This window comes from Ceratotherium simum, chromosome 19 (assembly GCF_057802395.1).
Source record: "Ceratotherium simum simum isolate JZ-2026a chromosome 19, ASM5780239v1, whole genome shotgun sequence".
In the NCBI taxonomy this organism is placed as follows: domain Eukaryota; kingdom Metazoa; phylum Chordata; class Mammalia; order Perissodactyla; family Rhinocerotidae; genus Ceratotherium; species Ceratotherium simum.
Window position 1 is genome coordinate 37,905,989 of NC_141918.1, and position 27,061 is coordinate 37,933,049.

The following is a 27,061-nucleotide window of genomic DNA, read 5'->3' on the forward strand; positions in this document are numbered from 1 at the left end:
TGGAAAATAAGTAAATATATCTATAATATTTTATAAATATAGCAAATACAATGTGTTCTAATATTTTAAAGTTCTAAAGTGCAGAAAGAACAGCTGTATATACATTTTATATATATTTATAAATTTTTCAGCCCAAACTACAAATAAAAATTTTTTAAATATATTTTTCTTCGGTAGCTTTCAGTTAGTGACATCAACAGAAGTATATATTATAAACTATTTCGTAATGTGGACATATTTCGGCATTTGAAATGTGGAAAAACAAATGCCAAAGGAAAAAAACTAATCTGGATCTATGTGGTGCTTTATTACTTATATAAATTTTATAAATCAAGAGAAATCAGCTTATTATTTAGTTTATGACTGCCATTCTTTCACTTTGAGATAACTGGAATTTCAGAAGGCTGCCTACAGAAGAAGCATCTTTACTCCAATAATGATTTAATAGATCCTCAGAGGTCCTGTGAGAAAGGTCTATATTTTGAGGGGTAGATAAAGCCAAAAGCAAAACTCCTCCAGGTTATTACGGGCAGAGCTAGAATAATATAATGTAGTATGCAGTTCAGTACTGCCCGCCATCAGGGCGCCAAGTGCTTTGAGCTCATTCTCGGAAATTTTCTGGGACCCGCCTGCATGGGGCGCCCCGAGTCGGACCCAATAGCGTGGACCGGTTTCTTTCCTTCCGCGCACTCTCGACCCTCTTCCCTGAGTGGGGCGAGACCCGGGTATTCTGAGCAGAAGTGCCAACTCCCGTCTCCAGCACCCGAGCCGGCGGGTGGGCAGGTGCTGTACTCAGTGCGCGCACCGCTGGCTCCCAGGGTGGGCACCGCGCAGGCTGCGCGCCTCTCACAGGCAGCGCGCTGGGACGGCGCGACAAGTCCTCCGAGGCTTACAGCCGGCCCTTAACATCGCCGTCCTCTCCGGCCTCTGATAGCCTGGCGCCCCCCTACTCTCCCCGGTTGGTCAAGCGCGTTCCTTGCACAAGAAGCGGACCGCACGTCTGGCTCCGCCCACAGGCGTGTCGCTTGTTCTCCCACCTGGTGGCGATGTATGGAAGGTGGTGTGCAGCCAGCACCGAAAGAGATCCCATTCTAGGGATGCAGCGACTACAGCCTGAAAAAAAATCCAGAAAATACATTGTTGGAAGATGCGTAGTAAATTTAACACGACTAGAAAACAAATGATCATTCACATTTTCCTGCAAACTTTGGGTAAGACTTGCATTTGTGGACATCATCAAAAAAGCACATTTTTTTGAGAAAAATCATTGGAAGCCAGTATTCATGAGCAGCATGATGGATGATAGAGCTTAATGAGTAATGATGTGACCAGCAGTACATAAATGGTATTAGGATTCTGCAAGCAAGAGCTACATTGTTTCAACAGAAATTACAAGAGCCATGGCATTGCAGTAGTAACAGCACTGCTACTTTCTTGTTTTGTTTGCATCACTGTGGGAGATATGAAATTAGACAGGAACAGTGCATTTGACAATAAAGAACATAAATAGATGATTCTTCAACCGGAACAGGAAGAGAAGGTGCATGGACACTATGGAGAATCTTCATGCGCACTGATTAAACAATAAACAAATGCATAAGTGCCTTTGTTATTCTAAATCTTCATCAGCAGATCACTGTATCTCATGTGGGCCCATACATTTTAAAAATACATCTTTTATTTTTTTTTATTATTTTTTATTTTTGTGTAACATCTATGCCAATCTTCCTCTATTTTGCATGTAGGATGCCTCCACAGCATGGCTGATGAGTGGAGTAAGTCCACGCCTGGGATCTGTACCTGTGAATCCGGCCACCAAAGCCGGAGTGTGGAACTTGAACCACTCAGCCACGGGACTGGCCCCCTAAAATACATCTTTTAATAAAATTGCTTATATAGACAGGGACCCCACAAAACATGTTTGCCCATACCCTTAGGGGCATCCCTGACTCAACCTTTCACCGTATTTTCTCCCAGGAAGCCAAAAAAGTGATTTAACTTAAATTTTAATATTCCATTTTAACTCTCAAGTTCATTTTCCTTCTATACATTTTAAGTAATTCGTATTGCATTTCACTAACCCTACTTTCTTCCATACCTCTTTTGCTCCTTCATTTTCTTTCCTGCTTCCTCACTTAGTCCCTTTCAGATCCAAAGCAAAGGGGGGTGGGGGGGGGAGAAGAAGGAGGAGGAGGAAGAGAGAGGAAAAGTCAAAGAGAAGATCAAAATGATCAAAATGGTCATTGCTAAGGGTGGGAGAAAAGGAACATGTACTGATGCTATTTCTTGTCTGCCCATCTTAAACTTCGTCTTTACATGCAAGGTGATATTGGCAGTGCAGCCCACTGAAAACTTGTGTTGTCCCTACTTTGCTGTTGCCCAGAATTGAAGCCCCATCTTGTTATATGGTTCAAGAACATTAGCATCAAGGTTGTTAGGAGAGTAACAACTCCACCCACAGATACCACTTTTTTGGCCATGACACCTTAAGTCAGAGATGTTAACTGCTAACTCTGAAGTCTAGTCCCATAAGCACGATCTTGAGGAATCATAGACTTTCGTATCTGGAAAGTATCTTGAAGATCATTTTGCCCAACGTCCTCATTTTTTAGACGGGGAAGCTGAGACCCAGAGAGGTGTGTCTTGTCCAAATACATATGGTAAATCAATTGTAAAGAAAGGCTCTAAACTAGTCTTATAACCCCCTGGTCCAGTGCTTTCAGAACCATATCATGTTACTACTCCTTTGGATTCATTCACTCATTCAGAGAATGTATAATTTCTGAGTGCCTACTCTGTATCAGGCACTGCCCTAGGTGCTAAAATACAACAGTAAATAAAATCTCTGCCCTTGTGGAACTTAACATTCTAGTAGGAGGATAGAGAAAATAAACATAATAAATAAATCTGGTGTAATTTTAAACTGCCATGGGAAAAATACAACAGGGTAATGGGGATAGGTAGAATGGAGAAGGGAGTGGTTGTAATTTTAAGTAGGGTGCTTGGGGTAGCCTCACTGAAAAAAATCACATTTGAGGAAAGACTTGAAGGCGGTGAGGGAATAAGCCGCTTGGGCAGGGGAGGAAGAGTATTCCAGACAGCAAGTGTAGACCTTGAGGAGGAGAACCTGCCTTGCATGTTTGAGACACAGCAAGGAAGCTAGTGTGGCTGGAGCAGACAGGAGGTAAGGTCAGAGAGATGACAAGAGCTGCAGGGAAGGATCCGGGAGCCAGATTCTATAGGGCCTGTATTATAAAGACAGGGGCCTTTAATTTGAGGGGACAGTTATGAACAAAGGAGTGACATGACCTGATTTATACTGTAGCAGGATCACTCTGGCTGCCGTGTTGAGTCAGAGTAGACTAGGAGATAAGAGTGGAAGCAGGGAGGTCAGTCAAAACTAGAAGTGACGCCAAGATTCACTACCCTTCAGGGGACTCTTCAGAGTATACAGAATTAGAATACTATATGTCTATCGGTATCTGTGACTGGTGATGAGGCTTTGAGATACCTGATGAAATGAACCATTAGCCCCACAAACTGTTTCAGAACTAAGATTAACCTTTAAATAGGAAATTCTCCATTCTGCACCTCTGAGAGTAGTGAGATTGCCGAGAAAACGCATAGGCACAGGAAAGTAAAAATAAACATCAAAACAATTTTTAAAGACTGACAATATTAGGAAATAGCAACTGTGAGCTTGCATTACCTGCAGAAGAAACTTAGATGAGTACAAAAATGTAAGATTACGACTCTCTTAGGGACATTTTCCTTTAGCAATAAAGATGAACAGAGAACAGAAACAGAAAGAGTAAGAGCTTCAGAGGATCTATCAACTTCCTTGCCAAACTCATTGTTTTCCTTACCTGTCATTTTGTTCAAAGAACTTCGTCTGCCCAGTTGTTCTAGCCAAAAATCATCCTTGACTCGTCTCTTAGAACCCACATCAAATCCCGACAGCTGTACCTTCAAAACATATCCAGAATTTGATCACTACCTCATCACCTTCACTCCTACAGCTCTGGTTGCCATCATTGTCTTTTGCCTAGATTATTGCCATAGCCTCCTAATTGGTCTCCATACCTTAATAATTTGTTCCCGTTAAGTATATTTACTTAGTAGCCAGAGTGGTCTTTCTATAGTAATAGAGTCAGATTGTCACTCTTCCATCTAAATTCTCCAATGACCCTACGTGAACTGCAAACTACTCTCCCACCCCCCAACCAGTTCACTGTGCACCAGCCACGCTAGCTTCCAAAATACTAAGCGGGCGCTCACCTTAGGACCTTTGCATTGGCTGTTCCCTCTGCCCAGCAGCTCTTTCCCCAATAACAAATCATTGATTTCTTTGAACTGAGGAAATGCAGAAAAATAAGCACTTTATATTTGCCAAGTTACGTGTATTTTATTTGATTCTCACCATTATCAGGAGAGTTCCCACTTTTTCCCTGCCAGTTTAAAAGAATGCTCCAAATCAACCCTTAATACTGAAGACACGGAATCAGTACCAAAGTGTACCCGCATGTTTGTTTTAATGTACTCCTCCGCCATAAGTAAGCAATACTTCCCAATAAAAGAGCAAGATACCTTCTGGGCCATGGGACAACATCGTTTTAACATCATTTAAAAGAGAAAACATCAGAGCCTTCGTTACTTGGGAGCTTCTTATTTAAAAACGGTTTCCTCCACTACACAAGTGAAACCGGCTTTAATACAGAAAACACAGGAAAACACAAGAAAGAGTGAAAAATCTTTTAATATATGGAGTATTTTCTTACATTTTTCCACGATTTTTTTTGATTTAACATAACCATGTTCCTTTACTATAAACATAAATATAAATAGTTCTTTAGTATTCTCATAAAAGTACCATGTTGATCTAGCCATTTTCTTAGCTTTTGTCATTATGGTTCTTTGAAAATTTTCTTTGTAACTGCTGCGATTAACTTGGAGATGGAAGATGTATATATTTTAAGTATTACTGCCTCAGTTTTATTCTCCCAAATCAAAGGTTCTGAACATTTTCTCGGAGTACTGATACTTTTTCATTGCTTATCAAAACCGTTACTGAAATCTACGTCCCCTTCATCAATTCACAGAAATACGCAATCACAGACATCTTTAGATCTATGTCCCAGCCGCGTTCATTTTACAAACTCAAAAGTGAAGCCTAGAGATCTGAATCGAGAACCCAGATCTCCGGACTTCCAATCGATTTCTCCCCGGGATTCACTCCGACAGGCTATTCAGCAGCTGGGCCGACCCTTCAGGACTCGCCGACCCACGAGCCGAGCTTCTGCCCCTCTGCCCACTGGACTCTTTACAATAGTCTCGCGCCCCCGTCCAACTCCCGTGGGACGCCAAGGAACTTGAGATCCAAGAAGCGTAGAAACCACCTGGACCCCACCAGTAGCCAAGGACTAGGATGCGCGTCTGTCTGCGCAGCCGGGGCCACAAGGTCACAGGAAACCGGAAACGACGAAGTTCGCGGGCGCCCCCGCGTCCCGCCGCCAGCTCCACCGGCCCGCCTCGGCACGCGAGCCTTCAGCCCAGACACATCGAGCGAAGATGCCGCGCTGAGGGGCTTCTCAGGCCCTGCAAAGCCCAAGAGCCGGCCGTAGGTGTCCGTGGCGAATGCCAGACTGACTCCTTCACCATCCCACCAAATCCCGAGGGGGCGTGGGACAGGCGGCTACGCAGTGCTCCGCTGGCCAGGCCCAACGAGTCGAACGCAGAACTAGCGAGCAGGCGGAGGCCGGCGCGGGGTGATTGCTCAGCAGGCCCGGCCTGGCTCTGGGCCCCGGGCCTCGCAGCCGAGGACTCTGCGCCTGCGCCCGCCCGGCCGCTGCCCGCCCTCCAGGCGCGGCCGCGGTCCCGGCTGCAGCGCGCCGCCGGGTGTCCGGGCGATCCATGGGCAGCGGCGAGGGTCACGATGACAGATTACGGCGAGGAGCAGCGCAACGAGCTGGAGGCTCTGGAGTCCATCTACCCCGACTCTTTCACAGGTGACTTCCGCGGCCGCGGGCCCGCAGCCACCCAGGGGTGGAGTGGGACCGGCTGGAGCCGCCGCGGCCCTCGGCAGCCCGGGCTGGGATGGAGACGAGGGCAGCGAGGCCGCGTGGCCACCTCGCCCTCCACTGTCTGCTCAGGTTCTTCTCCCAAATGTTCAGGCTTACCCGTAGCTCCGCGGCGGCTTCCCCTTCTCCGCTGTTCCCTGACATCTAAAGGTCCGGGCGAGGTGGCGAGGTCCCCGGAGAGTGTCAGGCCTGGAATTCGGTCGGAGGCACTTTGGTTTCTGTGTCACTTACAGCGACCCAGGGTTTAGTGAAATACGCGAAACCAGATACTCCAAGTCGTAGCAGTCTTTCCAGGGTCTCAGAGGTGTCAGTTTTCAGATTTTCACCTTTATTCAGATAGAAGCTGTTTTTCGTACGATGATGTTTTCAAGTTTGTGGGATTCAGAGTGCTGACCGAGAATCAGTTTTGAGAGGAGCGTTGTCCCCGAAGTTTGTCGGTTCCCCCCGCCCTTTTTTTTTTCTTTTTTTAATATTCTGGCATTCTGCAGAATGCCCAATGAACGAGGTGGCCCAAATTTCAGTTCCCTTGTGGATTCACAGGTTCTTAAACTAAAAGGGATATTAGACCTCATCCATTTGGCTTCCTCTTGCTCCAAGCAAGGTAGTGGAGGCGCAGGAAAGGTAAGTGGCTTGCTCTGGGTGGGCCAGCAAATTAGTGGCCGGACTTCGAGTTAGGTCTGGAACTCTCTCCTGTTCCTTTTACCTTCCAGACATGTAGGACTTGGGATCTAGCTCCAGCTGGCATGAGGGGGAGCAGAAGATTACTTGGTAGGTTGGGCTAATATAAAATATTTTTGAGAAGTTCGTTAGGTACATTTTAAAGGAAGAGAATTCTTCTGTATTAAATCGTGTTTCAGATGAGTCTGAAAATCCTGCAAGATAACTGTATCAATATGGCTTCTCTCACATACTCAGTTTTTGAGATGTGATCAAATAGAGCCAATATGAGTGAATAGAAGTTAGATCTGTGGGGTTTCATTCCCCATGCCTTCCTTTGAGTGTCGTCCATCATTGATTGTTAGAATTCAGAGTGTAAGGTATGTTATTTTAACTTGCAAACTTCAATCTCTCCCTTTCATTGTTCAGCTTAGTTTTCTTAGCTCCACCTTTTGATCACTGCTTTCAATGGTAGCAAATTTTGTTCTGCTTTGCCAACAGGCAGATGTCTCTCAGCTATCCCTGTATAGCTCCAGTCCTGTTCATGTTCTCTCTCACCAGCAGTACAGCTGCGCTGTGAGGATGTTAAGGGGATGAGTGAAGAGGGGTTTGAGAGTGTCATTAACTGGGTGAGTGTGTATGGAGTCTGGCTCCCTTCTCTATCCTTGTTTATATGTCATTGTCTAGATAAAATAGAATATAGGGTCATTTTTTGGTTATATTCTTAATCGTGATGTTTGGTCATTTCTAGTACATTGGAAATGTAACAGGCATGAACACTGTGTAGGCAGAGTTAAGAAAGCATAAAATGTGTTATTCTTTTCATTTCTTTGGACATAAGGTATCCCTCATTAAGTACTGTGCATGTAAGCATTTATAAAAGTGATACATTTTTAACACTCAAACAACTGTGTGGATCTTTCAAATTGTACTAGACTCTGAGATAGTTCAGTATGTGAGATTCTTGTCAGATGCAAAAGGGCTTGAGGATTCTGAGCCAGGGTAATAAAGATAATTTATGAATCTTGGGCGAATTCCAGTATTCTGTAGTATCAGCTGAGCCCATCTGTCTCTAATTCGTATCAGCATTCCTACAAGCTTTACAGTAAGTAAATTAAAATGAGATGTCTTGATTTATAGTTCTGCCAGAACTTTGCCTTACTCATGATCATGTTCTTTATGAAACCTCTCAGGGAAAAGGCAGAGGACTTTGGAGTAAAAGGTTTCCATGTTTGATCTTTTGAAATCGTGAGGCTTTGCAGGGTTTACTGTTTTACAGCCTTCTTTTGTGTTGATGATTTCATACTTCATATTTTCGTACCAGGTTTAAGAAAGAGAGCTTACTTGTGTCACTTTGTGGAGGAACACTAGTGGGTAGTTTTCTAACTTGATTTTGAATCACATTTAATATTAGATTTCGTAAATACTCAATGCTGTTGATGAAGGAAGTAGATATACTTTTTTTTTTAATAGATGGCTGAGTGCTCGACAGAGAAGCCTTTGTTAATCACGACCCCCTTGTGGGTGCTGAAGAGGCACAATCCAGCCAGCCCATAGTCCTAGCCACATAGACTTCGCCTAACCTCGGAATTGATTGCTTGACTATTTGCAGAGAGCTTTTGGTCCACTCTTGGATTTGTTGTGAATTATAACAAATCATAATGCAGTTTGTTCTTTTTTGCCTATTCTGTAGCTTGATTGCACATTGATCCAATACTCGTAAAAACTAGTCTTCCAAAATATAAATGGCTCTCCTGATACCACATTCTCCTTCAGTAGTGCTTCACTTGACGAGGTCCTGCTAAGGTAGTAGAATTTGGTTGTATTTCTGTATCTAAGTCTCTGGTAATGGGCAGTTTTCTTGGAACAAATTGGTTGGCTTCAGGCTAACCAAAAGTTAAGTTCCCTTAATTCTGTTTGGTCTTACACAGAGGTGCACATAATCCTGTATTTGCTTGTGTCATTACCTCTAAGTAGCAGCCATGAGCATGTAACAGTTATAATTGCATCTAAGAGATGGGGCAGAGGTCATCTTGTGAAAGGAGTTTTTCTAAGACAGACACTCCCTAAGACCCAAAGGGACTGATTTTAATGTGGGCTGTCTGGTTCTTTGTGAAAATCTTGATGTCATTTGTCTCCCTTCAGTGTACCTTTCTGCTACTATCTCCATTATCTCTGTTCTTAACAAAATCCTTAATTCTGTCCAGTTTACCATCACCAGCCCATACGTCACCTAACCCTTCTCCTGCCCCTCCACTAGTTCCTTCCTCTATGCCGGACAATCTGACTCTTTTTCTCAAAAGTATTCTGATCCACTCACAATGCTAGAAATCTGGTGTCTTTCGTGACGGCTTATCTTTCCTCTACTTACCCCAACTCACAGTAAGGCATTGGAATGGGACTATTCCTTCATCAGAACTCAGGCATTATTCATCTTTGCATGTCCATTTAAGTAACTTTCCCATTCCTAGTTTAGTCATCTCTAAGCCTTGGAATGTTATCTCCCTTTCCATGGCTTTTTGGGGGGTGGGGAGATTAGGTTCAGCTGTGACAGAAAACTCCGAATAACAGTGATTTTAAAAAGGTAAAAGTTTATTACTCTTGCACATAAAAGATAGTTGTGTAGCTCTAGTCCAAGAATTCTTCAGGGACCCAGGCTTTTTCTTAGTTCTCTGTCATCCCTAAGAGGTAGTCTCACCTTCATGGTCAAGATGGCAGCATGGAGCCGGGCCCGGTGGCGTAGCAGTTAAGTTTGCACGCTCTGCTTCGCGGCTTGCGGGGTTTGCGGGTTCGGATCCTGGGCACGGACCTACTCACTGCTCATGTGGGCAGTGTCCCACGTAGAGCAACTAGAAGGATATACAACTATGACATACAACTATCTACTGGGGCTTTGGGGAGAAAAAAGGAAAAAAGGAGGAAGATCAGCAACAGATGTTAGCTCAGGGCCAATCTTCCTCAAAAAATAAATAAATAAATAAGATAAAAAAACAGGCAGCGTGCCTTTTCCAAGCAGTAGGACAGATAAAGGAATGAAGGAAAAAAAGAAGTGCAAGATAGCTGTTTCGTAAGGAAATTTCCTGAAAACTCTCAAAGGACTTATTTGCTTCCATCTCATCAGCTGGAACTGGGTGAGACCTAATTAGAGGGGAGGCTGGGAAATGTAGTGTTTATTCTGGGTGGTCAATATGCTCAGTGAAAACTGGTATAACTGGAAGAAGGGGAGAGTGGACATTGGGGGATATTAGCAGTGTTCTCCGGTATCCTTTTTTTTGTTGTACCTGGTTCATAGTTTTTTCTCTGTAATGGCAGCTTGGTTTAGTGGATATTAGTTCTGTGACCTTGGACAAATCATATCAGCTCTCTAAGCCTCAGTTTCCCTATCTGTTTAATGAGGAATAATCTAAGTGTAAATACTTTATAACTGTTAAACAAATATAAGATACTCTTTACTAGAAATCTACCATCTTAGTTGCTGATTCTTCTAATAATATGGCTTCATAATTCTTTCTTTATCAACAAACAGTTTTGATTTCCATTTCCTTCAACTGTATGGGGCCGTAGCTACACCTTTGGAATGCCGTCTTGAAAATTTTGGCCTCTGAAATTCTTCATTCTGTCTCTAAACTTGTAGCCCTGCAGTGTTTTCATTGCCATGCTTTTTCTGAATATGGCTTTCGTGATTTCTCATGGATTGATAGTTCATCAACTTCTTTCTTGTCCATCTTGCCTCCCTACTCTCTCTGGCTCTCTAGGCAGTTCAGTGATGTTCTTGCTAGCCATCCCCATGTCTTCATTTACCAACTGGTTTCCTCATTTACCAAATATTTACTGTATGCATTGTTAGAAGCTCAGTCTATGGGGAAAAAACACCAGATAAGTAATTTACAACACAGTGTGATGCTTCTTTCATGGAGCTTTGTATAGGATGCAGCGAGAGCATAGGAGGAGGGGAGGGTCTGAGTTGTTCTGGAGAACTGAGGGGTGATGAGGAGTTAACAAATGAATGAAACCAGAGGAAGGGGCACAGCATGTGCAGAAGCATGACTCTGAGAGAGCAAAATGTGTTCAAAGGACAAGTGGCTAGATATTGCTAGAAAATAAAGTGAGAGTTATGGAAAATGAGACCTGGCAAGTAAGCAGAGACCAGATCACAAAGGGCCATGTTAGAGATTTAGATATGATCTTATAGGCCAACGGTTCAGCACCCATTTCCCCCCACGTAGCTACGCAGAGGAGGACCCTGCACATTGTAGACACTGGCATGTCAGACATGGGTCTCCATAGTTGGGTGGCCTCACAAATAAAGTAGGCTTTGCTTGAGTTTGTTTTTACTTTTCATGGCTGCTGCTTTTCTTTTAATCTCTGGCACTTTTTCCTTCTCTTACTTTTGTTGCCCAAATTTAGGATTCCTTACAAAGCTGGTGTTGGCCCTTATTTCTCTCTCTGCTTTCTGTGTGGTGACCTCATTTAGTCTAATGGCTTCAGCTGTCACCTCTCTGTGGATGATCCCAAATTCCATTCAAGCACCTCTCTTTAGCTCCACTTGCCCATTTTTGATTGCATGCTCAACACCTCCAACTGACAGTGCTCTGTGTCCTTCAAATGTATCATATCTGATTTTTTTTTTTTTTTGTATTTCTTGTTTTTGTTAGTGGCACCACCATCCTCTGCCTGCAAATTCAAAGTGTCATCCATCACCATCTTAGATTCCTCCCTGTTCCCTGCTATTCCCATAGCTGCCAACCTAAATCAGAACCTCATTAACTTTGCCAGGACGATTTCAACAGCTAATTTCATCCTGCCTCTAGTCTTGTTTGTCTCCTTCAATTTTATGCACTCTTGCTAGATTTATCTTCCTATGTTTAGAAATAAAATTCTGACCATATTACTGCTGCTAAAGAAACTATACTGCCCACAACTGAACTTTTAACTATATTTTCAAGTAGTTTTCTTCACCCACTCATACGTCCACCAAATGGAATAATTTCTTATTCCCTATATATTCCTTAAGCTTTCCCACCATTATACCCTTGCTGCCGTGTTCCTCTCACCTACATTCCTTCTCTCCGTCTCTCCTTACCAATACACCTTAATTTACAGTCTACCTCAAATGACTTGCCTGGAATTTTTCTGCTGGAAAACATTTTTTCTTTTTGAAGGAACTATTGGGTTTATTCAGTTCCACCAGTTCCTAGCTGTATAGCCTTGGGAAAATTATTTAAAAGCTCTTTTATTTCAGTTTCCACATCTATAAAATTGGGATGGTACTATATTTAATTGATTCTAAGACGTATTTATACATTTTAACATGTCTGAAATATGAATTTGTCTTACAATCAATTACATATCATAGTGTAATTGGCAACTTCTTTTTTCTTTCTTAGTGACACATAAAGTAGGGTGCATCTCATACTTGATGGCATCTTAAATTGGGTGAAATATGGTAATAGAATAACATGGTCTTGGTGTGAAAATTAAAGGATCTTCATGTAAATGCATAGCACAGCACAGGTGCAAAGTAATGCTCAATAAATGTGAGCTGTTGTTATTAGGTATAGATGACCCCTAACTTACAGCCCCGTGGAGTCCTAGAAAATAGTAATAAGTTGGAATGTCTTTAAGTTGAACCCTTATTTCTATAGTTGCAGTGTTTACATTTCATGACATGTAAATGCTAAAGTTGTCATGAAAAGAAATAGGAATGAAATACATCAAATGTATTTTATACACATTTGTTAAAAAAAAGATAGGGCCAATCGTATTATAAAAGCTTTATTATAATTACCTTTCAGGGAATTTTTCAGCATGGGCTGGGCTGCCTGAGGCCTGTTAAAATATGAGTCCAGTGGGGGCTGGCCCAGTGGCAAAGTGGTTAAGTGTGCGTGCTCCGCTTTGGCAGCCCCGGGGTTCGCAGGTTCAGATCCAGGGCACGCACTGACGCACCACTTGTCAAGCCATGCAGTGGTGGTGTCCCATATAAAGTAGAAGAAGATGGGCACAGATGTTAGCCCAGGGCCAATCTTCCTCAGCCAAAAAGAGGAGTATTGGCATCGGATGTTAGCGCAGGGCTAATCTTCCTCAAAGAAAAAAAGAATGAGTCCAACGAATCTTTTATCCTCCTGACAAACCCCTTCCTAGTAATCATAGATGTTCATCATTGCTTCAAGTGCTTTCAAACTTCAATTGAAATGAAGGCATACATCTTGAAAATTTTATTGATAATGAATATTTAATAAAGGCCTCAGAAGTTCTTGAGTAGGGAAAGCTGAGTAGTTCCCATGGTGACTTCTTCAGACATCCCCTTGCTGTTTCATTTCAGAAAGAGGCTGATGAGCTGCTACCAACCTGACAGGAGCCAGTGCTTCCCCGCCCTGAGGGAGGAAGGCTTTTCTCACGGGCTTGGCAGCAGTTAGGGGTGGCTCAGGTTTTTTGTGTTTACTCTTGTAATGGTTCTGAATACAAGTTTTCTTTGTTTTCATTTTTCTCCTTTCATTCCATTAGTTTAGCTCTTTCATTGAGCCAAAATTTATTGAGTTTCTAGATACTGCCAGGCCCTGATCTAGGAGCTCTCATAGAGTTTTACAGTCTTCTTGTGGGAGAATAGAGTAAACAGACACATAGTATCAGGTAGACATCAGGCTGTAAAAGGCTATATAACGCTGTCTTATTTATATAAATGTTGATTTACATGTCTTGCTTAACAAATTTTAAGCAGTTTGATGTTTGGATTCATGACTAATTTTATAATTCCATGAAAGATGGTAGAGGCTTAATAATTTGTGAAAGAATAAAGCTTGGTTCTAGAGATGATGTGGGAGAAAGAGATAGCTAGCAGACACAAACTCTTAACAAGTTAATATTTACTGTTTGTCATGGACATTCTGAGTTATGCTTCAGGATATATAAGTATAAAAATTAGTGATAAGCTTGACTATCAGTGGATAGTTTCTGATGAGAAACATCAAACTTTTCTTCTTTTTTTGGTGAGCAAGATTAGCCCTGAACTAACATCCGATGCCAATCCTCCTCTTTTTTTGCTGAGGAAGATTGGTGCTGGGCTAACGTCCATGCCCATCTTCCTCTACTTTATATGGGATGCCGCCACAGCATGTGTTGATGAGTGGTGCGTTGGTCTGTGCCCGGGATCTGAACCTGCGAACCCTGGGCCACCGAATTGGAGCACGCGAACTTAACCACTACGCCACCGGGCTGGCCCCACGTTTTTTTTTTTTTTGCCGCCCCATTTGGGAGCTTTTTAGAATGTACTTTTCCATGTATAGGTGGATTAAAAGGTAAATTATTTAATTATTTTAATTGATTTGATAAAACTCCAAGAGGGTATCTACAATAGGTATTTCTTTCCACATTAAAGACATTAGAATTAAATAGAAAACTGATGGGCATTTTATCATTTGAATCTTCTATTCATTCCGTATTTGTGGAAATGGAAATACAGGCTAGGGATCAGTTTCTGGGACTAAATAGTGATATTTTGCTAATAAGGAAAAGCATCTGCCTTTGGAAGCATCTTAATAACATAAGCTCTGTGTATATTTTCTTGCAGTATTATCAGAAAATCCACCCAGCTTCACCATTACTGTGACATCTGAGGCTGGAGAAAATGATGAAAGTAAGTCTGATCAGAAGTGCTTGTGGTTTTTCTAAGCCTCTCTCGCGCGAATTTTACTCACTGTGCTGGGCATTGCAGGTGTGGAGGTGCTAAGGTGCTGTTAAGAGTCTAGTATAAATATTGTGTGTTTCTAGTCAGTATTTACTATGTGAACATGACTTCTGGTTCGAGGAAGTCAGTGAGATATATTCTGACACAATAATCTTAGTTTTTAAAAGTGAAACAGAATCATTAACAATACAGCAGATGGAGAAAAGGTAGGAGATTTTTGTCCAAAACAAGACTTTGCATGCGCACATATTTCAGTGATTATGTGGTATTCCATTGAATGACTGTATTTTTCCATGACTGTTTTTTCTCTTTGGATGTTTAGATTGTTTGCTGGACATTTGCTATTATAAATTGGGCTGGGTAAACACCTATCTGCATGTTTTTCTCTCTCTCTTTAGGATGGATATTCTATTGTTATTTAAATACGTACATACATAAAACCAGATAAAAAACACTATTATATAATTATAGAACTAAGACAAACATACAAATTGAAATAAAGTAGCTACAAAACTAATAAATTAAAATTAAATAAATTAATTTAAATTTAGCAGATTTTGGAGGCAGAGTGTCTAAAGTTCATTTCCACCTTTAGTCCAGTCAGTTAATATTCTAATTATATTAAAAAGTTATATAAGTTGGTGTTAACCCCAAGGGTTTCTTTTTTCCTGTTGAGCTAGTCAACTTAAGTACTGCCATGAGCATTCAGTAATACCAATTTTAGTGGTATCACTTGATAACTCTAAATCTGTCTTGTACAATTGAAAATGAGTTTAGCATTGAGTTATTACTTAAATCTGAATTAAAAGGATGTTGGATACAGTTATTTACATGTATATTTATAGACATATAGATATTTATGTATATAAAATCTTAAATACAACATGAGCATTCTTTTACATTTTGTTTAAAATTTAAATATATGCATAGAAAGATACCTTAAGTACTTTATGTTTTTAAAAATACTTTTAAGATACTTTAAATATATCAAAATAGTAAGTGATCTGTTCCTGATGATGGGATTATTATTGATTTTATTTTTCCCTTAATGTATTCCTAGTTTCTGTAATGAATGTCTTACATTCATACTTACATCATATAGTAGAATCAGTAAATTAAAGAAAAACTTCTTGTTCTAGCTATAAAACTAGAAACATGTTAATTTTAAAAAAAGAAAGAAAAATGCCAAAAGACACTATGTATTTCTTACTGACCTATCAATCTTTCTTATATCCATTCACTCATAAAATTCTTTATTGACATCATACACAAAAATTTAGACAAAAATATCAAACCAGCATATTTTAAGGTGTTTTTTTTTTCCCTCCTTTGAAAATCAATCAAAATCAGGAGGTTTTACTAATTAAAATGTGAGTTACAATAAAGGTAAAATCTAGACAAAGGATCGTTATGACTAACAAGTTTTAACAGAAAATGTTTGGCACTGCTGCTTAGTTGCAAATTGCCTGGTGGAATTGAGAATTCACCCAGTGGGGCTGCAGGGAGATCCCTTGCACTGATGTGCCTGTAGGAAGCTCACTCCGTACAAGTGTCAGATCAGAGACTTGGCATAGGCCAAAAGAGTGAGTGAGAAAGTATAGATGAGTCAGGTTAAAAGTTTCTCAGCAACCTCTCTAACTGTCCAATTCAAATCCATGTCTTCTGGCAACCCCTTAGCAGTGCCCTGCAGGCACTGTGCAGATAGAAATATAGACTCCAGGGCTACAGCCAGATCCTCTGAACTGGATCTGGCTCTGGTAGAGCCCTGAGAATGAGCAGAAGCTAGTTCTTTTTCTATGTGTTATATTCAGTGCCTTTTGTTCATCCTAAGGAAGGTTTTAAAAAGAGTGGCTTTTATCCATCCTCTGTCTCAGACATGCAATATGGTAAAATACTAATAAGTTGTTAATGTTTTTCATGTGTTAGAAGTGATTTTAGGTATTCCTGTCATTTGTTTTCACTTATTTTTGTGGTCTGTGTTGTTTATGTTAATAAGTATCTGTCTGGCCTCATAGTAACTTTGTTTTTCTCTGCAGGAAAATCTGTTGTGCTACTTTTCGTTGACACATTGTAAATTAATTACTGATTCAACAAAGATGTTGAATCTCTATACTTTACATTTTAAGGTATTCATATCAAACTTTTGTCTTGTGTCTTTAGCTGTCCAGACTACCCTTAAGTTTACATACAGTGAAAAATACCCAGATGAAGCTCCCCTTTATGAAATATTCTCCCAGGAAAATCTAGAAGATAATGATGTCTCAGACATTTTAAAATTATTAGCATTACAGGTAAGGAAATAACATGTTATGTTTTGTAATGGCATTATTTTATTGTCCTTAAATATTACACATTAATTTCAAGAGTCAGAAAATGCTATTAAATATGTATAAACAGTACATTGAACAAGCAGAATTCATTACGTATATATATGTATATTCACAAAGCATCTTTTTGTTTTGCACTATATCTTTAAAATTTGAATAAGTGAAGTCCCTATACCTTTGTTTGAAACTCAGTCAGCCCTGTGATTTTAGGTGATAAAAGTCTGATAGGTACTTTAAATTACAAACAGTTTTGATTTAGTTCTCAGAATCTCCAGTCCTATGTGCAGTTAAAAATTCCAACTTAAAAAAAAATTAAAAATTAAAACTCCCAACTCCTCTGACCTGTGCAGTTGCCTATAACCTAGGAAGAGGACTGGTGATTTTTTGTGTGTGTGTGTGTGAGGAAGATCAGCCCTGAGCTAACATCTGTAGCCAATGCTCTTCTTTATTTTGCTGAGGAAAACTGGCCCTGGGCTAACATCCGTGCCCATCTTCCTCCACTTTATATGGGACACCACCACAGCATGGCTTGACAAGCAGTGCATCGGGGTGCACCCGGGATCTGAACCCTGGGCCACCGCAGCGAAGTGCGCTCATTTAACCACTATGCCACGGGGCTGGCCCCTGGTGATTTTTTTTTTTAATCCTTTCTCTCCTTTTCCCTAAGCTTACAAACAGCACAATGCTTTATGATCCCTGCAAGAGGAGAGATTGTGTGGAAGAAAAAATGGCTATTGGAAAATTCTTACTTGCTTAGTTCTGTGGTGGGATGGGCTACCCACAGTCTCTTGCTTGGGCAGAAAGGTTTCCTGGGTTCTTCAGAGTAGGGAGTATGGAAAGCAAGTAAAATCTTTACTCTGCCATCTTAAAATCAGAAGTCCTAGTTTTGTTTGTTTTAAGAAAAATTGACAGAAAACATGTCTCCAACATAAATGTGACTTGTATATTTCAAGGATTATTGGTCCTCTGAATGCTGATATTTTAAAAGGATCTGGAGCTGTTAGGGAATGAAGAGTGAAAGAAGATATATCACACATGAATTTATGCTGTTCCTGGGCCCTGTTCACTCTGTTACCCAGTATGAAATTCTATTAATTCTAATATCATTTGACTTAACATGCTTCATTTTAAAACATTGCAGAGAACTTGGGACAGTATGTTATATTTAGTTAGTCATATATTAATGTAAATTATTTGATCTGAGTGATTTTTTTCTGTGTGTTTTATATTTTATTTATACTCAAACTCCTTCCTTTCAAAAAGGAAGTTTTGGGTTTTTTTCCTGATACTTACCTGAGATCAGATGTGTTGAGGGAATATTTGTACTTTTTCTCCAAAAATAGTATTAATTTTCAATTATCAAAATAATAAGTTCATATTACAAAAAACTCAAAAAATATAGAAAATCATGAAGAAGAAAATAAAGATTAGTCTTAATATCACCAATGAGGTATAACTGTTTATTAACATTTTGGTGTGATATAGTTCCAGACTTCTTTTTTTGACACTATTATAGTCCCCCTCTCCCACCACAAGTTATATCGTTCTATACATAATGTTTTATAACATCCTTTTTTTCACATAATAATGTATGTGGACATCTTTCTATTTTAGTAAACATATATATGAATCATTGTTTTTGATAACTGCATAGAATTTCACTGTATATATAATTATGCATATATCCTTTTTGAAACAACTTATAATTATTTCTCATTTTGCCTGATTTAATGTGCAATTCTTTGAACATTCTTATATATCACTATTTGTGAATCCTTAGAGCAGAGTCTCCATTGAATCTCTAGCACCTGGCACATAGTAGACTCTCAAAATATTTTTTGAATAGATGAAAAGAATGAATTAATAATGAGTATATGAATCCAGCATTTTCTAGAAGTAGGATTGCTAGATTAAAGGGTATATGTACGGGGCTGACCCCATGACTAGCGGTTACGTGTGCACGCTGTGCTACTGGCGGCCCGGGTTCGGACCCCGGGCGCACACCGATGCACCGCTTATTTGGCCATGCTGAGGCGGCGTCCCACATACAGCAACTAGAAGGATGTGCAACTATGACATACAACTATCTACTGGGGCTGTGGGGAGAAAAAGGAAAAAAAAGGAGGAGGATTGGCAATAGATGTTAACTCAGAGCCGGTCTTCCTCAGCAAAAAGAGGAGGTTTGGCATGGATGTTAGCTCAGGGCTGATCTTCCTCACACACACACACAAAAAAGTGTATATGTATTTAAGAATTTCGTACACACTGCCCAATTGACCTTCAAAATGGTTGTGCCAAGTGATGATCTCACGACAGCCATTGAGGTGTCTGCCCACATTTGCTAACACTAGATATTTTCATTTAGAAAGAAAAAAATGATGACAAGATGAAAATAGTATACAATTATAATTTGTAATTCTTCAATTACTAGTGATGTGGAAATCTTTTCTTATGACTTCTAGTTGTCTGGTTTCCATATGAATGATTTTTTTCTTTTCTGTTGGAATACTTAACTTTTTAAAAAGAGATCCTGCTGGGATTTGTTTTTGGAATGTCTCAAGCATTAAGTAACCAAGATAGACACCATCCCCTCTTTCATAGATTTTATACTCTGGTGAGGAATATGGACTAGCAAACTGAAAATCATTATTCTGTATGAAAAATGCTGTGATGGGTGAAGTACAGGATTATATGAGTGGACATAGACTTGAGGCATTGGAGATGCTTCCAAGAGGAAGCTGAGACCTAAAGGAAGACTACTAGGCTATAAAGGGAGTAGAAGAGTTTCATAGTAGAGGAACCAGCTTGTTAAGGGGCATGGAAGTGAGAGAGAGAGAAAAGATCATTATTTCCTTCCGCGACATGCAGTGATACTAATACTTGAGCTTAGAACTTGAGGTTGGTGGTAATACGTGATGGAACTAAAGAAGTTAATTCCCAAAAGATGTTCTAAACTGTTTAAAAATACAGTCTTGGGGCCGGCCCGGTGGCGCAAGCGGTTAAGTGCACGCGCTCCGCTGCGGTGGCCCGGGGTTCGCCGGTTCGGATCCCAGGCACGCACCGACGCACTGCTTGGCAAGCCATGCGTTGGCAGGGTCCCATATAAAGTGGGGGAAGATGGGCATGGATGTTAGCTCAGGGCCTGTCTTCCTCAGCAAAAAGAGGAGGATTGGCAGATGTTAGCTCAGGGCCGAACTTCCTCACCAAAAAAAAAAAAAGGAAAAATACAGTCTTGCTCCTGATTGGTTTGGGAAGCTATTGAGGGATTTTAAACAAGAGACTGACTAGATCAGTTTGTGTGTATATTGAGTGGTCAGAGAAATTGATGTCAGGCCTGACAAGACCAGAGGTTTTAAGAAGACTAGTTAGGAGTTTCTTATAATATTCCAGGCTGAAGATGATGGTGTCCTAGGTTCGGGTAATAACAAAGTTGATAGAGAACAATAGACTGATTTAAATGATGTATAAGAATAGATTAAAGGCAGTGATAGAGCTTATGATGGGATGGGAATGTTCAGGCTGGGTGGATGGTGGTATCATTCTCTGAGATGGAGAACTTAAAAATAGGTTTTGTGGAGAAGATGATGGTTTCAGTGTTGAGATGCCTGTGGTACATCTGAGTCACTAGCCAGTGGACAGTTTTATTGTGGGTTTAGCAGTCAGGAGAGAGGTTTGTTTACAGTCAGATTTAGGATGGTTAGCATGGAGACACCACAGAAAAGCCCCGTTATCTTACACCACACACAAAAATTAACTCAAAATGGGTTAAAGACTTGAATGTAAGACCTGAAACTATGAAATTTCTAGAAGAAAACATAGGAATTATGCTATTCGACACCAGTCTTAGCAACATATTTTCAAGTACCATGTCTGACTGGGCAAGAGAAATAATAGAAAAAATAAACAAATGAGACTACATCAAACTAAAAAGCTTCTGCACAGCAAAGGAAACCATCAACAAAACGAAAAGACAGCCTAACAATTGGGAGAAGATATTTGCAAACCATGTATCTGATAAGGGGTTAATATCCGAAATATATAAAGAACTCATACACCTCAACAACAAAAAAACTAACCACCCAATTAAAAAATGGGCAAAAGACCTGAGTCAGACATTTCTCCAAAGAAGATATACAGATGGCCAACAGACACATGAAAAGATGTTCACCATCATTAACTATCAGGGAAATGCAAATCAAAACTACAATGAGATATCACCTCGTGCCTGTCAGAATGGCTATAATTAACAACACAGGAAACAACATGTGTTGGAGAGGATGTGGAGAAAAGGGAACTCGAATACACTGCTGGTGAGAGTGCAAACTGGTGTAGCCTCTATGGAAAACAGTATGGAGATTCCTCAAAAAATTAAGGATAGAACTACCATATGATCCAGCTATTCCACTGCTTGTTGTTTATCCAAAGAACATAAAATACCAATACATAAAGATACAAGCACCCCTGTGTTCATTGCAGCATTATTCACAATAGCCAAGATTTGGAAGCAACCTAAGTGCCCATCAAGGGACAAATGGATAAAGAAGATGTGGTATATATACACAGTGGAATACTACTCAGCCATAAGAAATGATGAAATCCAGCCATTTGTGACAACATGGATGGACCTTGAGGGTATTATGCTAAGCAAAATAAGTCAGAGGGAGAAGGTCAAATACTGTATGATCTCACTCATAAGTAGAAGATAAAAACAACAACAAACAAACACATAGGGACAGAGATTGGATTGCTGGTTATCAGAGGGGAAGGGGGGAGGGAGGAGGGTGAAAGGGATGATTAGGCACATGTGTGTGGTGATGGGTTGTAATTAGTATTTGGGTGGTGAACATGATGTAATCTATGCAGAAATAGAAGTATAATGATGTACACCTGAAATTTATACAATGTTCTAAACCAATGTTAACGCAATAAAAAAAAAAAAAGGTTTACAGAAGCTAGTTTGAAGCCTTGTGTTCATGGAGGGCCCAGGAGATGATACCCACTCAAATGCTGCTTAGGCCGGCCCTGTCAAAGGAATGCTTGGAAATGTCTTCTGCTTCTAGGAATGGAATTCTGGCTTGTATATTTTGTTTTTTTTTGTTTTGTTTTGTCTGCTTCCTTGGAAACCTATCTTGTTTCTGTGGATAAACAAGATATCTTGTTTTATTTTATTCCGCTTTCAAATGACCAACTTCCAAATAGCTGTTGAAATTATATCCCTTTCATGAGTTGGAGATGCTTTTATATTTGATTTTAAACCATTTCAAATTGAAAGAAAAAAAAGGTAGATAAAGGTAAATCACTTCAGCCTCAAAATTGAGTTCATTTTCACAGCTACAAATACCCAAAAAGGACTAAAATAATGAAAACATGCTGGAGAACTGATGTTCCTATTGCTAGCTACTGTAGGAAAAGGTTATCTGAGTTCCACCTACATTTATGATTGTTAAACAGAATTTACTGAAATATCAGTTTAAGGTTAGATATAGCAAATTACATGAATTTTTAAATTGAAGATATTGTTATTTATATTTATGTTCAGTTCCTAAATGATCATTTATCCAAATGTCTGAACTTATAGTGTAACTGAATTAGTAATCATATTATAAATGTATGGAGTTTAGTGATTATGCCAAAACACTTTTTCATTGATTAGCTTTAATTTTTCTGAGAAGTGTGTTTCTCACTACAGCTTTTTTTTTTTTTGGTTACACAGGCAGAAGAAAACCTGGGTATGGTGATGATCTTTACTTTAGTGACAGCTGTGCAAGAAAAATTAAATGAAATAGTAGATCAAATAAAAACCAGAAGGGAAGAAGAAAAGAAACAGAAAGAAAAAGAAGCAGAAGAAGCCGAAAAGGTATATTTAGGATCCATGTTTTCTTACATTATTCTTTAAATCTGATTTTTTTGGTTGTTTGGCTTTTTTGTGTTTTATTTTTGTTTTTGGAAATTTCAGTAATTTTTTTGGAAATCACAAAAATATACAAAAGTAAATTTTAGCAAATCTTTACTAAGTAAAATTTGGAAATCTGTTATTTAGTTGGTGACATAGCACGAGTAATGATTAATAATTAGTTAGTAAAGCTCATGCAGATAAAATCAAGAAATATACATTATTTCACTTATGGTATAGATTTTAGAATTATAAAGCTCTCACCAGAGTGACTTAAAGACTCACTAAATGTAAAGAAAACCTCAAATTCTGAAATGGACTACAAAAGGTAAGCTATGATGTTAGTGTTGTAAATTGATGTGTGTTCAAAACACATTACTACTGACAGCAACATCTTTCTTCTTAACAGTGAATAGCAATGGGGATACATTGCATGTTATCTTTGTTTTTTGTAATACAAATAAAAAATGGACTTTTCCAGAATAAATTTCCAAGACCAATGAGAGTAGCGAGTGCAGGCGGAAATCAGATTAAATATTTCAAAACTTGAAACGTTAATTTTTCTATGTTTTTCTTATAAGTGCCTTTTCATTCGTCTAGAAGATCATTAGGCTTTATTTTTTAAACTATGTCTCATTTGTCTGGTGATATGTCTTTTTTATTTTCTAAGCAATTATTTCATGGCACTCCTGTTACAATTGAGAATTTCTTGAGTTGGAAGGCCAAGTTTGATGCAGAACTCTTGGAAATTAAAAAGAAACGAATGAAAGAAGAAGAACAAGCAGGAAAAAATAAATTAAGTGGTATGACCCCCTCCCCATTCCTGTTACCTCCAAACCCTCCTGTGTTACTTCTTACATAGCAAGAGGATCATTTGGACAGACTTCTCTAAGAAAATAATATACTTAGGCATCTAGGACAAAAAGAGAAAACATTCTCTCTACGTGATGATATTTCTTCATACAAATTATAATTATTTTTTATTGCTTATCTTTGATCTCAATATTGCAATAGATAGATTCCAAGATACAGCTATCATGATTTTCAGGATCACAAGCCTTAGAAGTTGTAGGGTCAAACCCCTTTGTTTTTCTAGGACTCTAAGGCAGACTAGGTTTTCACTTCTTTCTTTTTAATGCAGATACATTTCATGTGCCTCTTAGCTACTTACTGAGTTCCTAAATTTATTGAACTTCACAGAAAAACAGGTTTTCAGACTTATTTTCTTGGATTATTATGCTTTTTAAGAGGGTTGTAGGACTCTACAGATCCTTTTTAAGAGGATAGAGGACTACTATGTCATTTGAAATAAACATATTTATTTCTTTCAGGGAAACAGCTATTTGAAACAGATCATAATCTTGACACATCTGATATCCAATTCTTGGAGGATGGTAAGATAATATTAGAATTCCACATGTACATGATATGCTGTTTTTAATATTAAACCATGAAAATCAGAGTGATAATGTAAAATTTTCCTCCCAAGGCGATAAAGAAATAACATTTTGAAGAATAAATTGTAATGTTTGATTAATTTATACGTTACACTATAGTATTTTTTAAAGTTTTCTGATAACTTAACATTAAAGATAATATAAATGATTATGGTCATATTAGCCTCTAACAGCTAGTAAAATGGGCCACTGTGACTCAGGTGACCTGTTTTCCTCCAATTTCTAGTATCATAAATCTGTGGAAACTGTATTCCATGGTCTGTCATGGAGCTTTATAAAAACCTCAAATCTGGAACTCCTAGCATAACCTCCAACCAGAAATCTTACATTTCATAGTACTGTTGCTGTCTTTGGAGCATGAAGTCCCTTATGCTTTCCTTCTCCTTTTTATCCTGACTCTTACCCATGTTCAGTCTTCTCTCCATCCATTATCTATCCATCCACAAATATTTATTGAACCTCTACAATAAGCTGAGCACTGTCCTGGCCACGGAGGATACAGCAGAGAACAGTATAGACAAATTCTCTGCCCTCATGGAGCATATGGCCAAGGGTGTTTCTTAAACTGGGCTCCATCCTATCATACCTCCGATAGCACCCTAGAGTCCTGCACTTCGTGAGCCTTCTCTCATGCCCGTCTTGCTGGTTGGGGATCCTCTAGCATCTGGCCTTTCAACGTTGTTCCTGGACTGTTTGCTGGAAAAGGTTAAGAATCAATGTTGCTGTGGCCCATTGCTAAATCATGCTTCTTAACCTGAGCTGGGCCCTTACTGACACTCAGCATTTTATATATATATTATTTATATATTTATAAATATACATATTTATAAATAAATATTTATATATTTTATATTTTTATATATATATAAATAACATATTACATTCTTACTCCAAGATTTTTATAGTCTCAAAAAAAATCCAAAAAACAAAAAACAACAAGGATGTCCTTAGCCTCATCTATCCTCCTCTCACTTTAGGAACTCATTTGACCTCCTATTTTGTTGAGAAATTCTAGATCCAAAAAGCTTTTGTCTTATTCTCTCTTGCACTTTAAGAATTTTATGTCTTCACTCATTCTTGACTCCTTTCCCTATCTAATGGATCAAATATCTCCTCATACCCAATAACTTACCAAAAGCTGTCTGGTGATTCTGCCTCTGAAATGTCTTATCAGCTCTTTCCTCCTGATTTGCAAGTTTTGTTGTTTTTCACCTGGACTTTTGTGGTAGTTTCTTAAATTATCTCTGTGCTTCAGTCTCTTCCTCCTTCTGGTGTCCTTAACTACTCTGTAGTCATTGCCTCTGAGATGGTATTTTTAAAACTCATATTTAATAATGACATTTTTCTCCTTAAAATCCTTTGACTGTTCCCTACTGCCTAGAGGAAAAGGTTGACCCACACAATCCTTCAGTCTGTGTTATCTCCAGATATTTTTCCTCAAGAATCTTGTGTTCCACTTAGAAGTACTCAAGGTCTTATCTTTTCTCTCTGCCTTTTGCATATACTTCTACCTAGAATTACTTCATCCTGAACCTTTTTCTTGGTGGATTCAAATTTATCATGAAGATATTTCCAATGTCCTCTGCTCTGTGAAGCCTTCACTACCTCTCCCAGTCAGTTATTCTTTGGCTTAAAGTTAGCAAATTATTTTTTATTACTGAACTGCTCAAAGGCTTGAAGCAAGACTCATTCTCATTGAGTGGAATGTCAGTGGGCTAGAGTCTGAGAAGGAAGATGAACAATTTTTGGTGATTTAAGACTACTGTAATATTGTACCTTCATATACTTCAGACAAAATGAAGACTGAAGATGTTTAATACAAAGGCTAGGTATTGCTTCCTGTAGGGCTTAGATATTTGGAATCTTGGAAAGGCATGCCATTGGTTACAAGGGGAACTGGGTGAGGGTGAAGATCAAGTTAAATCTATTAATTAAATAAGTTTAGTTGAGCTTGAATGATGTACGTATCTGCCACTATTGGAAGAGTATGGTCAGTGTTAATCAGCTTTGTATAACCAGGACATCATCATTGTCTTCAACTTATGGTATGCCACATCATAAATAATTCATTCTAGGAAGGCTTTTTTTTAATAACTGGATTTTTTAGACTATGAACTGGAAGCATGAAGTTGCTTTTAAAATGTGTATGTCTCTGCTGACCAATACAAATCACTGTTGGTATGATTTGCAGTAGTAGTTTAGGATTTCGTCACTTGAGCCTCACATGCACATTTAGAAGTTTCTGTTTGGTATTGCCAATGAGTTGTTTGTTTTATTCCCGAGTGTAAGACTGAATGTGAAAACTTTTGTCTTTTGCAGCTGGAAATAATGTGGAGGTAGATGAGTCTTTGTTCCAGGAAATGGATGACTTGGAGCTGGAGGACGATGAGGATGATCCAGACTACAATCCTGCTGACCCAGAGAGTGACTTGACTGACTAATGGACTGTCCCTGTCTGCAGAGAGGCTTGACTGCCACAGCATCTGTGGCTATGCTGAGAGGGTGTTGATTTTCCTTTCTTTTTTTCTAAGAAAAAATAATTTTCAGGAGAATATTCTTCTGATAGCTTTCATCATTAAACTAAATAAACTGACTTTAAAATTTCGAATATAAAATGTTCAATTCCTCTTATTAGTGAGAAGAAGGTTACATATTTAAAAACATTTAGTGTTGGACAGAGATCCTGCCTATAACACTAAGACTTGAAGATAGGCTGTTGCTGTGCACAGGTGTGGGTTTATATAAAAGGAATTGGAATAACTCAGAATTTGTATGCTGGAGACAGTGGTGCCTTTTGAATTCCAAGTATTGTCAGTCATATGAAATACTGGAAGACTGAGGTGAATAGAACATTAAGCATTCCGAAGTCTAGCCTTTGGGCATGATAAATTCAAGTCTTAATAAAACGAGAAGTCCATAGTAGTCAGGAGTGAAATGGACTTTAGTCCTATAGTAGTATTTGAATC

General features: G+C 39.1%; 1 protein-coding gene and 1 long non-coding RNA gene across 2 annotated transcripts; one reads left to right on the plus strand and one right to left on the minus strand.

Annotated features, from left to right (window-relative positions):
* Positions 1-136: 136 nt before the first annotated feature.
* LOC147914533 (uncharacterized) lies at positions 137-5,718 on the minus strand. Its single transcript, XR_015555263.1, has 3 exons — positions 4,279-5,718; positions 3,867-3,966; positions 137-1,113 (listed from the first exon to the last, which is right to left on the minus strand). It is a non-coding gene; the product is annotated as an uncharacterized LOC147914533 (long non-coding RNA).
* A 100-nt stretch (positions 5,719-5,818) lies between these two features.
* Positions 5,819-26,710, plus strand: RWDD1 (RWD domain containing 1). Its single transcript, XM_004422245.3, has 7 exons — positions 5,819-6,005; positions 14,302-14,367; positions 16,579-16,709; positions 22,459-22,602; positions 23,309-23,441; positions 23,970-24,032; positions 26,415-26,710. The coding sequence occupies exons 1-7, from the start codon at positions 5,933-5,935 to the stop codon at positions 26,534-26,536; spliced, it is 732 nt and encodes a 243-aa protein (XP_004422302.1). The 5' UTR covers positions 5,819-5,932; the 3' UTR covers positions 26,537-26,710.
* Positions 26,711-27,061: the final 351 nt, after the last annotated feature.